Source organism: Chiroxiphia lanceolata, chromosome 8 (assembly GCF_009829145.1).
Source record: "Chiroxiphia lanceolata isolate bChiLan1 chromosome 8, bChiLan1.pri, whole genome shotgun sequence".
NCBI classification, from domain to species: domain Eukaryota; kingdom Metazoa; phylum Chordata; class Aves; order Passeriformes; family Pipridae; genus Chiroxiphia; species Chiroxiphia lanceolata.
The window spans coordinates 14,197,333-14,209,603 of record NC_045644.1 but is presented as its reverse complement, the minus strand read 5'-3'; the positions used below and the strand labels follow the sequence as shown (position 1 = coordinate 14,209,603).

The 12,271-nt window shown below is 56.2% G+C and overlaps 1 protein-coding gene across 1 annotated transcript; it reads left to right on the top strand.

Moving 5' to 3' along the window:
- Positions 1–1,435: 1,435 nt before the first annotated feature.
- Positions 1,436–5,671, top strand: NPM3 (nucleophosmin/nucleoplasmin 3). The gene is made up of 6 exons (XM_032694862.1): positions 1,436–1,544; positions 3,216–3,301; positions 3,960–4,079; positions 4,318–4,411; positions 4,832–4,954; positions 5,071–5,671. Exons 1-5 carry the CDS (start codon positions 1,502–1,504, stop codon positions 4,921–4,923), a joined length of 435 nt encoding a protein of 144 aa, XP_032550753.1. The 5' UTR covers positions 1,436–1,501; the 3' UTR covers positions 4,924–4,954; positions 5,071–5,671.
- Positions 5,672–12,271: the final 6,600 nt, after the last annotated feature.

Below are 12,271 nucleotides of genomic sequence, written 5' to 3'. Positions count from 1 at the left end.
TTTTTCCTTGCTGGCTGCTCAGTGTAGAGGTTGCTGAAACCCCAGTGAGCTGCCAGCACAGACAAGGTGTGAGATGAAGTAACTTGGGCGTTACACTGTGTGCAGTGGGCGAACATCACAGTTCCACAGCCTGGCCAGAGTTGTACATCCGCAAAGTTTAACTTGGGAAGCTAAACACTGAGATAGCTAAAGCAAGTCACTTCCTGCTTAGAATGGCAGTGAAGCAAAGGGATGGGCCACGGGTATGAAAAGCAGGTTTTTCCTAAAGTCACTTAGCAAGAGTTCATCCACCTGCTGTACAAGTGCACTGATGGTGCAGTTCAGAAGCTGTTTAGTGTGGAGAACAGGATAACACACAAACTATGCAAGGAAGTTAGCAGTTTTCTCCTGGCCCAGTAAATGTTCCACGTAAAAATGATAGTTTTTCTTCACCAAGTTGTAATGTGTTACATATGGGCAACTTTATTTTCTTGAAGCCTGTTTCATGAAGTTAGGACAGAGTTGCCTCTCTGCAGTACATCTGGGCATGGGAGACAAGTTTGGGCTCTGATGTTGCACCAGACTGTTTTCCTTTTAGGGAGCATAACTCAGAAATGGATGCTCCTGCCTCCCATTGCTCCAGGGTGGTGGCTGCAGATGGGTCATGTAGGGTCAGGTGGCTGTGGAGAGCAGCAGCTGAGAAGCACATGGGTGTGCTTGTGTAACCATTGCTGAGCGAGTGCTTGCCTCTTTCTGGGACCAGGTTCCACTTTTCAAACCTCTTCAGTCATGTTTTTCTTGAACCCAGTCCAGCTGGAGCAGAGCAAGTGGTGGGCTGGCAGAGGTCTCTGCGGTGGGAGCAGAGCCAGGTTCTGTCCCAGAACGTGGTGTGAGCTAATCATTAGCGAAGTTTGTTTCAATTTAGCTGCTCCCCTCCACCCCTGCAGCACCAGCCAGGCTACTTCCCTTTCTGGTTTGAAAGGCCAGTCCGGCCCTCTGCTCCCTGCTACAGATTTTGAAATAGGATTTTGCCTTCTGTGCTCAAGGGCTCTGGTGCCACAGTCGCCAGTGTCAGATCATGCTGCTCTCGCCCCTGCTTAAAGGGATAGAGGTGAGCAGGTCCCTCTCTCTCTGCCCCTACCTGAGTTCTTGTCACTCTCCTGTCCACCGCTACCTCTCTTTATGCCTTCAGCCTCCCGGCTCTGTGCGTGCCCTGTATCTTCTCCCGAGTGCTGGGAAGGCTCGTAATGCGGGCCAGGACAGTGCCCGGGAGAAGGGCGGTAGGTGGGCAGCCGGTAGTAAGGGCCATTTTTCCGGCATGGCGTTTCCACAGCTGGCCGTGGCATCAGTAAATGCCGAAGGCCCAGGATGGGCGGGAGATCCCCGAGCTGAAGGATGCGAGGCGATGCTGCGGGGCCTTTTGGTTTGGGCACGGGGGCGGGCACGGGGCGGGGCGGCTCGGCACGGCACGGCACGGCACGGCGCGGCCCGCGCCCAGACCCGCTCCCAGCGCCGCCACCTCATGGAGCCGCACGGTCCCGCCTGCCCCGGCAGCGTCCTCTTCGGTGAGCGGCACCGGGGGCCGGGAGGGCAGTGGGAACAGGGCGAGGGGGGAAGAGAGACACGGGGGGGATCGTAGATGGTAGGGGAGGTGAGACACGGCGCGGGGTAATAAACCATGGGCAGGAGTTGGGGGGGGGACGGCAAGAGAGACGCGGGTGGGTAAGAGAACTTGGGGAGCAGGAAAGACGCGTTGGAGCAATGAACGGGGGGCAGGAGAGAGACGGGGCAGAGAGAGACTTTGGTGAGTAGTGGGGACGGCGTTGGAGGCTGGAAAGACACTTGGGTGGGGAATAGAGCGGGGGGGGAGGGAAACACGTGGGGGGCAGTAGGGACGGGGGGCGACCGAAGAGGGACCTGGGGGCAGCATAGACACACTGAAGTGAGGGGAAGAGGGCAAGAGAGACACGTGAGTCTGAAGAGACACGTGGAGGGCATTAACGTGCCGGTGGGGAGGAGAGTGGGGAGAGACACGTGTATGGCCGGGCTTGGGAGGGAACGGGCACGTGGTGGGGGTCCCGAGGTGGTTTGGGGGAGAAACCGCGTGGGGTCTTGGTGTTCTAGCGAGTATAGAGGGTTGGGAGTAATGGGGCAAGGGGTTGGCAGGCCCGGCTCCCGCTCCTCCGGTTAATCCCCCGCTCCTCCTACGTCAGCGTTTCGTGGGCTCCTGTCGCGGGGCGGAGGAGCCTTGTCCCTCCTCTCTGGGAGGGATTTCGGCCGGGCCGTGGAATTCCCCGCACACGTGGCCCTGCGCTGCTCGCAAACGTGTGTGCGGGCTGCGCCCAGTCCATGGCGCGGCCTGAGCAGCGCGGCTCAGCGCACGGCTGCGCTGGGCAGGGCAGCGGAGCAGCCCCCCGGGCTTTTTATGAACCTGGGGTTTGGTCCTTGCCCCAGCGAGCTGAGTACAGAAGCATGGGCAGGAAGAGGTCCTGTCCTGGGCTGCCTTTGCAAGTGCCGGCTCTGGTATGCAGGACTCAGCTCCGCGTTTTTCCGATCGGTCTCATATTGGTGAATCATCCTGCAAGAAGCAAATACACCCAAGGCACTTTCCTCCCTCCCTTTGGTTGGCCGAATCCTGATCGTAAGAGCTAAGGACGTAATTGTGCGTCTCCCTTGTTTTTGTAACTGTCTAAGAAGTATGTAATAAAATATGTCTCAAAACTTCTCTTGAAGGACTCCAGCTCCCTGCAGCCTGGCCCAGCATCCTCCCGTTGGGTTGTGCCTCATCACTCAGGTCTTGCACTCTGTGTCTGTCTCTGCTTTCAGACTCTCACCCAAGAAAAAGTTCTACTGGTGATGGCAAGAGCAGAGTCACTCTTCTGTCTGCTCCCTCCCCTGTTTTCCACAGTGGTACACCCTGGCTCTTCTGCTCACTGGAGGGGAAGAGACTTGCCCTGCCAGTGTTTGAGGACCTTGGGTGCCCCTAGGCATTGATTCAGGGCAGCTTGTTGTAGGGACACCAGGTTTTGTCCCTGCATGGTGCTGAGGCAAGTGCACAGCTCTTGGGAGCACGCAGCCCTGGCCTGAGGCTGAGTGGGGCTCCTGAACATGAGAAAATGAGGAGTTTTAGGGATGTCATGTGCATGCCTGGCCAGGGCTTGCCCTGGGAACCCTTTGCCTGTGGTGCCTTGTGCTGTGTAATGCCTGCTACAGCTTTTTTGATCTCCTCCTTCCAGGCTGTGAGCTGACTGCCAGTACCAAATCCTACACATTTCAGGTGGATGAGGAAGATGACTCTGACCACATTTTGGCACTGTCTGTGGTAAGAGAAATGCGAGTTAACTGTGCTTGTCCTCTTCTCTCCTCACCCATGCCCTTAGCCCCCATTTCCAGGCTCACTCCCCATTCTTGGCTGGGCCAGAAAAGTGAACTCCCTTGGCTGAGGTCCTGACTCTGGCTGCTCTCATGGCAGGGCTTCATGGGGGTGTCATGTTTATCCATTGCACAGAGGTGCTTGTGCAGAGCCAGAGACTGCTCAGCAGAGAAATACTCCAGGCATGAGGTGAAGGAAGGTATTTATTCCTTGTATTTGACCTTGCTGGAGCCCCACACTAGATCCACACCAGCTGGGTCTCTGGCTTGTTGCTCTTCAAGCCCAGGTAGATGTAGGGCTTTGTTCCTGGCTCTCTCTCGGGATGTTTTCTGTCCTGGGAGGACAGGACCTGCCAGCATGGATCAGATCAGCAGAAAATGCAGCCCAGGTGCTGTCCCTTGAGATAGTTGCAATAACAGCTGTCCCAGCTGGGAAAGGCACCGAACCACTCCCTGCTTTGTGGGTCAGCATCCTCATACTTTGCTTGACATCTGGGCTTGTGGCATTGCTGTGGGAGAGCTTTTTTTCCCATTTCCATGGAGAGCCCTGGCTGTCCCCAACATATCCCCTGGGAGAGCAGTAGTTTACAGTCTCCTCTCCCCCCCAGGTCTGCCTCTCAGATGGTGCCAAGGACGAGTGCAATGTGGTGGAAGTTGTTGGGCGAAACCATGAGAACCAGGAGATTGCTGTGCCTGTGGCAAATCTGAAGTTGTCATGCCAGCCCTTGGTAAGAGGCTGTTTTGAAGATTCAGGGGGGATGGCTGCAGGGAACTGGACATCGCTGGATGTTTGTGGATCCTCACCTAGGATCTGCAGCTCACGAGAGAATGCCCTGGGTAGCCTTGGCCTGGCTGCAGGTGCCCTCAGAGGGACATGTTTAACTGGGCCAGGTGCTGTGCTGGGGACTGCAGGATATTCTGTTTTTTGCCTCTGCCTCTAACTCAGCTCCACTCTGCTCTTTGTAGCTGAGTCTGGACAACTTCAAGCTGCAGCCTCCGGTGACCTTCCGCCTGACAGCAGGCTCTGGCCCAGTACACCTCAGTGGCTGGCACAGGATCAGTAAGCACTTGAGGATGGGGAAGGGCTTGTGGGAAGTAAGGGGTATGGAGGGTTCCCACGAGTGTGAACACTGGTCAGAGAACCTGTGGGAGATGTACGGGGTGCTGCCCGGCATGTGTGCTCGGTGCCTCCTTTGTGTTGGTTCCCCAGGATCTCTCTCTATGCAGGGATTCCTTCCCTGCCATAAAGCCTTGCATGGGAAAAGGGTCTAGATGTCCCACACTGTCCTTTTTTCCCATGGCTGCCTGTCACCATTCCCCACTGAGACATCCCTCCAGGTGGGGTACAGCTTATTGCCCACAAGCTGCTGTTGAAACTGCTTCAATGCTCTTTGGGCTGCTCTACTCTTGGGGTGTCTTGGGGGCCAGCTGTATTTGCACAGACATAAGCTGGTGAGCAACAGTTCTTTGTGTGTCCCAGTGCACAGGGAAGATGCCTCCTTTGAGGTGGACGATGACCTGTCTGATGAGGATGAGGAGGAGCTTCCTCCTATTATGCCAGCCAAGAAGTAGAGGAGGAAGCAGTAACTTGTCTCCAGGCAAGGTGAGGGGCCAGGCATCGCCAGAGGAAGGATCCGGGTGGCTGTGATACTGAAGTGGCAAGTATGGGTAGGGGGTGCTACTGGAGGCTGCTGGTCTCAGTCTGGTTCTTCCTCTTAGGTACTCGCTGGGACTTCTCTCCCTGGACGGCTTTTACCTCGGACACCTTGCCAGGACCTCAACGTTTGCTGCTTTGTTTTTATTTTTATTCTGTTGTAACTTTCTGGGGAGCAGGGGCTGCTCCCAGCACTGGGGTGTCTCCTTTCACATAGCCCTGGGAGATTGATCCTAAAACTGGATGGATGCTGCTGGTATATTCCCTGTCCCCCATCTCTGTTCTGGGAGCTGGGGATGGAGGAAGTGATCCTTGCCCTGTGCCTTCTTACTGTCTTGGACCTATACTTTGTGCACCCCCTTTCCCTAGCTGTGAAACACCCAGTCCTGGCCCCTTCCCCAGCATAAGGATGTCAGGTGTGGGACAGGCACTTTCACTGATTCTAGTGTGTTTGCTTTTATTTACTCACAATTTGATGGTTTTTATACACTTGGAAATAAGAAACTGGGTTCTAGGCTCTGTCCTTGACTGCAATTATGGTGAGGTGGGAGCTCACAGCCTGTCTGTGATTTGGAGGGAGGTTCTGGATCAATCTGTTTTGTAAAGAATTGTTCTTACACTCTGAATAAAGGTCTCTCAGGCATCAGGTCTGGAGAGGGGTCACTGCTGGCTGGCAGGTTCCTCCCATGCACGCTGCAGTGGGGCAAGTTTGAGCTCTGATCTTTGCTGCGGAGTCACGTCCCTCCACACCTGCGTATGTGGAGAGGGTTTGATCCTTTCTGTGCTTCAGTCAGGTGGCACTTCTCACCCACACATGCTGGTTCTGCCCTTAAATGTTTCTCTGGTGGTTTCCCTGCAGCGAATCTTGCATCCTTGGCCTATGTGTCGATGACTGTCCCAGCCCTTCTTGTTTGAGACAGTGGCTGTTGTCTCTGAGAAGCACCATGGACTTTTCTGCCATGCTGGCTCTGTTGATGCCGTGGAACAGCAAGTTTCTCAATTGCCTGGACTTATGTAAGAAATCCAGGGTGGATCCTCAGCTCAGGCTCCATTCTAGATTATGTTTCTCTCTATGTCTCTAAGACTGCTGGCATCCCAACCCCTGAGGACGTGACTGCACCTGCCTGGGGGACACCAGTGGACAAAGCCGATCCGGGGGAGATGAAGCCCCTGTTTGGTGCACGGCCCCGCAGCTGTGATGGGAGAGGATGCCGACGGGGCTGGAGAGGCAGCGGCACTACCCCGGTACCGGGGGCCGGCGCGGCACCGCCAGGGGGCAGGCGGGCTCTGCGGCCCCGCTCCCGGCCCGCCCGGGGCACCGGGAGCCGCCCGCCCCGGCCGCTCCCGCCCCGGCTGCAAAGAGCATCCCGCTCTGCTCCTCCTCCTGCGGGAGGGCAGGGGCCGGCTGCCAGAGGTCCTGTCTCCGAGTGTGGTTCTTCCCGCTGTCCTGTGTGTTTGGGGCTGGCGCTCAGTGGCTGTACCCACGGGTGCTGTTAGACCCCCTGACAAATCCCTTTGCCCGAAGAAGTTTGTGGGAAGCAGGGCACTCCTGCAGCTGAGCCGGATGAAGGGATGCAGGAGCATCCTCCCTGCGAGATGTTTGAGAGCTGTTGGTGGGCACAGGGCACTGGTGTGCTGATGGTGTAGGCAGGGATGCCAGGGCTGGCACACCCAGCACCTCGCAGATATCCCTGGCTGTGTGCACCTAGAAGGGGTCAGCAATAATCTATCTGCCAGACCCTGATCCTGCTTGTGCTTCCCCGGAATTTCAGCTTGGCTCCAGGGAGACAAGAGCCAGTAGATCCTTTCTAATTAGGTGTTTTTGGAAGGGAAGGCTAGGGGAGGCAGCTGGCTCAGAACCCAGTGGGGAGCGATGAGTGGAGGGAGTGGGCACAGCTTGGACCTAGTAGGGTGGTACAGTTTCTTCCCACGGGGTGGGACAGGCAGTGCTGGCTAATAAGAAGGAGCATTTGGCCTCTTCAGTGGTAGAAGGAAATAGTTTCAGGGTACTGGTTTCCTTAGGGGTATCTGGGCAGCTGGGATGGTCCTGGCAGAGGACAAAGGTGGCACCATGGGAGACATGGTGAAGGTGGCAGGAGGCTTGAGGAGACCAAGCTTGTCCACTTCACTGTAGGACCAGCCCAACTCAATACCTTATTATGAGTGCTGCCTGGTCCCCAATGCTGCTGCAGGGCAATGCCCAGGGACAGGAGATGCTCCAAACCAAGGGGAGGCAACGGAGGGGTTAGGGGATGTTGGCACTGCCAAGCCCCTTTCTGAGTGACTTGGGGAGGTTTGCTCTGTACTCCCTAGCAATGTCACAGCCTTGATATGCTCAACTTGGGGAGGGGGAGATAAATGCTGAGATGGCAGGAGGCTGGGAGGGGGATGCGCTCACACACAGCACTTAATGGGGAAGGATGGGATTACAGGGGTCACGCTAGGTGAGCAGCTTCCTTCGTGGAGCTGATGGTATCAAAGCAGGTGCCCCCGGCTGCAAATACCTTGGGCAAACAAACAGGGCTGTCTAAGAGCAGGTGAGCTCGGGCATGGCTGGGCTGGGGGGTACTCAGTGGTGGGGGCAGGAGGCTCTCTGTGCACAGGGAGTGAAGCGTGGTGCTCCTGGTGTGAGGGCTGCCTTGTTTGGCACAGGGTGAGGGTGCAATTGAGTTGTTGTGTTTCTAGGTACATATGTGAGCTTCCCATACTGGAGAGCCATTTAAGGGTGTGGAGCCCATCACTCTCCCAAGGGGTGGTGGAGGTGCTAATACCTAGAGAACCAAATGATGCCCCAGTCCAGGTGATGACTCTGGAGTTGCTCTGGGAATTGATTTGCTCTGAACATCTCTCCTTACTGCTGCTTCAGCGCTCTGTGGGCTGATATGACTGGCAATGGATCCCTCCCTGCCCTGGCAGCAGCAGGAAACACTGACCCTGGCTGAGCCATGCAGCAGAGAAATGTGGTGCGGGGATTGCCATGCATGAGCACCACGGCCATGCACCTACGCTGCTGCATGCTCCATACCCCTTCCAAACCAGCCTGCTGCACACAGTGAAAGGCTTGGGCTGCTCATTGCAGGGTGTGGCTCAGGTGTAGCCTCACTGGGCTGGATAGCTTGACTGCATTCTCCAGCCCAGTGGCTGGGCCAGGCCAGCAGCTCCCAGAGGATGCTCTGGTTTCCGAGGTCACATTTGAGTTGCTTTTTCAGGGATGGAGGAGCAGGATGGGGAGCTGCTCTGCTGAGCATGGGCAGGCAGTGGTTTTCCTTGTGATGTCCCAGTCGGTTCTGCCCCAACAGAGTTCTGGCTGGATTTCAACTCTTTGTGGCTTAGACCTCGTCCCCAGGGCGGCTGAGAAGCACAGCTGTGACCGTGCTGTAGGTGGGGCTGGTCTCCTGCTCCATGAGCTCTCTCTTGCTGGTTCCCACGCTGATCTGGGGTAAAGCTGTTGTTCTCTGAGTCTTGGCTTCCTGGGCTTTGGTGGAAGTGAGGGGACACCCCGGGAGACACAGCATCCCCCTAATCCCAGGGTTCAACAACTCTGTGAGGTGGGACAGAGAGCTGTGTGGCATGTGGCACCTCGATGGCAGCAGGTGACAGGAAAAGCACCAGCAGAACCACCCTTAACTGGGACAACCCTGATGGTGGGTGTGACAAGTGTCCTGTTCTCTGTAGTGTTAGCTGACTGTGCTATCTATCCCTGTTCCATCCTGCTGGGCAGTGGGCACAAGAACCTCTGCTATTGCTTCAGGGAGCCACTGGGGCAGGGCAGACAGATTGCAACCAAGAGAGACAGCAGCAGGATCTGGAAAGGCCAGGCTGCCAGTAATTCCCATCCTTTTCCCGTCAATATGCCTTGCAAAGGGAAATGGTGCTGATGGACTGTGTGGGACTGGTCCTGTCTGATGGAGAAGCTGAAACTCAGGTCTGAGGTCATGTGCTGGTGCTCAGCTGTGTGCTGGATCCTTTCCAGGGAGCCTCAAGTTTGTTGGGAGCTTGTATGTGTGCGTGTTCACCCACTAACTACTCTGTGGTAGAAGAGGCTCCTCCAGCTCCCAGTTCTACAGCGAATGCTTGGCTGCACATCCTGACACAGGAGTTTGTCCATGGCCAGGCTCTGCTTTGAGCATTCACGGACTGTGATAGCTGCCCAGTGTGCCTGCTCGCAGTGTGGATTCACGTCTCCAGTCCCATAGTGCTGCCCAGAATACAAGAGGGGACTGTTTCCATGAAGGTGCTGCTCCGGCAGCTGTGGCTTTATGTTTTGCAGTGGGGGCACAGCTGGAGAAGCATTGGGTAACGTTGGAGCGGGGGTTGTGTGGATTTAAACTCAGTCACATAAAGCAGGTGCTAAAAGTGAATATGGCTGGGCTGTGGTAGAGAGCCCTCTGCAAGACAGCACCTCGGGGTGAGGCTCCAGCACAGCTGTCCCACGCTGTCCCCTCCTGCATCCCCAGTGCAGCCGCCTCACAACAGGGCAGTGTTGGCAGCTCTGTGCTCAGCACCCGCAGCCCAGATACACAGAGGTCACAGGTGCCCTGCCCTTTGACCTCTCTGAGGCGCAAATCTAATCGCTCTGGACTGGGCTGTCCCTGATGCTGGCAGAGCTGTCACTACTGGCCACATGCCCCTGCCAGGGCTGGTGGCATCTGGGGGAAGAGGGCCTGCCCAGAGCATCTGGGCTGAGTCCCAAGGGGATTTAGGATCTCTCAGAGGTATCCTCCCAGGGTCATACTTCACTGCAGGGAGTGCAGGGACCTTGCAGTCTGCTGCTCCCAGCCCCATCAGTGGCAGAGCCCTAGGTCGGATGGTCAGGATTTGCCTACTATGGTATCCTTGCTGGTGATGGCACTGCATAGGGCCTGTAGGACATCCAGTACCACTTCATGCCTCCAATCCCTACTACCCCAGTGGGCTCTTAGGCAGGTGGAGACCCCTGAGCTGCAGTGCATGAGGTTTTTGGGGCTGGATAGGAAGGGTTATTGCTGATGGGCAGAGCAAAGGATGAGGAGAGCAGAGGGGACAGGGATCTTGTCTGTGGCAGGTCTGCCCTGCACCTCCTGGTGCTCAGCTCACAGGGGAAGGCAGCATGGTCTAGCAGTGGGGCTTAGCCTTTTGGAGGTAGGATTTTGGCTCCTGGGAAAAAAGTCGAAGTAGAATATTTGGAGAGCTCTCAAACTCCATCTGAACTCCCTGGTTTTTTGCTGGTTTTTTGCTCCTTTGCCTAGGCCAGGTCCCTACAGCCCTCAGCCATCCCTGCACAGCTTGGAGATGGTGTCTGCACCTTGATGGGAGCTTGGGTACCTTGTTCATGCCATGGCCACACTCTAGGACAGCATGTCCCCCACCTACCTAGGCAAAAGTCCCCTACCACAGCTCATGTTGGGGAGAAACCAGTCATAGGCTGTCTTCAGGCTCTGACTGTTGCTTTATCTGTGACCATGTATTTCCTACCTTCCCAAAACAGAGGTCTGCAGGGTGGCACAGAGACCACACATGGCCCTGGGCATGGGATCTGGAGAGGGGCACAGTTGCTGTGCTGGTCCCCGTGCCAGCATGGGGTGGGTACTGTAGGGCTGACAGAAGATGAAGGGCTGGGCTTGGATAAAGACTAGCAGGGGGTTTGGGTCAGGTCCATGGGGCTGGTGGTCCACAATGAGGTGGGGGGCTGCAACCAAGACTGGGGAGGAGCAGGTGCCAGGGGATGTGTGTCCACCTTGATGCTTCTTTGGGGTTCAGTCTTGTTGGCCCCACTGCCTCCCCCCATAGCCCCAGCCCTTGCAGGGTGCCCTGGGGCCTGGCTCCCCAGGGCCAGGGTCAGGATGAGCTTTGGCTCTGCCGGGCTGGGATGTCAAAGGGGCCATAACCCTGGTGTTTTGCAAACTCCTGGGGTCAGCAGTTCAGCTGCCACTAACACAGGAGCCCAGAGACACACACGGGCATTTTGGGTGGATGCTGTAAGCAAACAAATGAAGGTAGAGTTACAGCCAACGTACAACCCCCCTGGGCCACTGCTGTTGGTTTTAGGTTTAACCCCCCCGTGGGCTGGGCGCAGAAGTCCTCTTCCTAAGAGAATCTAAATGAAAGCTGAATTGCCTGACCTAGCTGGCTGGGAAGCGAGGCAGGAAAGGAACAGCATTTTGCATCTCTGTCTCAGCTACTCGTGGCCCTGAAGGAGTCTCTGAGCCTGTCCCACAGAGAGGACAGTGTGATCCTCAGCATTGAGTGATGGCTTCCACCCTCCTGGGCGGCCAATGGAGCCCCTTCCCACCCAGCCTGGCTTTGACCCCCCCCTTCCCAGGCCTGCCTGATGGTGCGTGGCTGGAGACCCCAAGTACGGTGGTGCTGCTTGGGCTGGGGCTGCGATGCTGGGGAAGTTGTGCCAGCCAGGAATCTCTTGAGACCAGGTCCTGGAGGTGCTGTTTGGTCTGTGCAATGGGGTCAGAATGGAGTGGAGCTGCCTAAATGCCATGAGCACACACATCGTCATACACGTGTCCATGTGTGTCACCCCTTCCCCACGCACATGCATCATGGCCACTCCTGGTCAGGCTGCTTGTTTGCTGATCCCTTGTTTGATGCAGAGCAGAATTGCACAAAAATGCTCAACCTTGGGTTTAAATCATATAGGGCTGGATATGCCACCTTCTCCCTGAGCTGATTCCACATTAACTGTCCTTGCTGGGAGCCTTTGGTCTTTTTTCTGGCCTGCCTAGCTCAAGCTGAGCTCTGGGGCTCTGTATGGATGCCTTCCTGAGCTGGGTAGCTGCAGAGCCATCCCAGTTCTCTCTCCTTGTAGATGGATGTGGCCTGGGTGTGTATCTCCCCTTCAGTGCCCTCCCACAAGTGCCCTCACTCAGCTCTGCCACTCAACCTGTGTGCCTGGCTCACCTCTGAGCCCCCACCATACCCTAGGTGGGAATGCCAGATATGAGAATAGCACTGGTCTCATCAGAGCCAAATGTAGCCATGCAGGGGATGCTTAACACCATTGTAAAATCCATCTGTGCATCCATGGACTGACCTGAATAAGCTTCTGCTCTACCTGGGGACCAGGAGTGAAGCTGCCACGTGCTGACCCACCCAAGGCTACCCCTGCCACGCTGGCAGCCCTGCTGTTGTGAGTGGTGAGCTCTCCTCCTTATCAACTAGCCTGGATGGAAAGCAGAGCCTAGCTTTGTCTCCTCTGACCTGCAGGAGCATTGCTGCCACAGGAGGATGATGAAGCCAATATTGACACCAGTACTTCCAGAAGCCTAGCCTGAA

What these genes read in the sequence shown, in the direction of transcription:
- NPM3 (XM_032694862.1), top strand. Translation starts at nt 1,502, where the DNA reads ATGGAGCCGCACGGTCCCGCCTGCCCCGGCAGCGTCCTCTTCG. An exon ending in ACATTTTGGCACTGTCTGTG is followed by an intron (nt 3,302 to 3,959) that starts GTAAGAGAAATG and finishes TCTCCCCCCCAG; the next exon opens with GTCTGCCTCTCAGATGGTGC. An exon ending in AGTTGTCATGCCAGCCCTTG is followed by an intron (nt 4,080 to 4,317) that starts GTAAGAGGCTGT and finishes TGCTCTTTGTAG; the next exon opens with CTGAGTCTGGACAACTTCAA.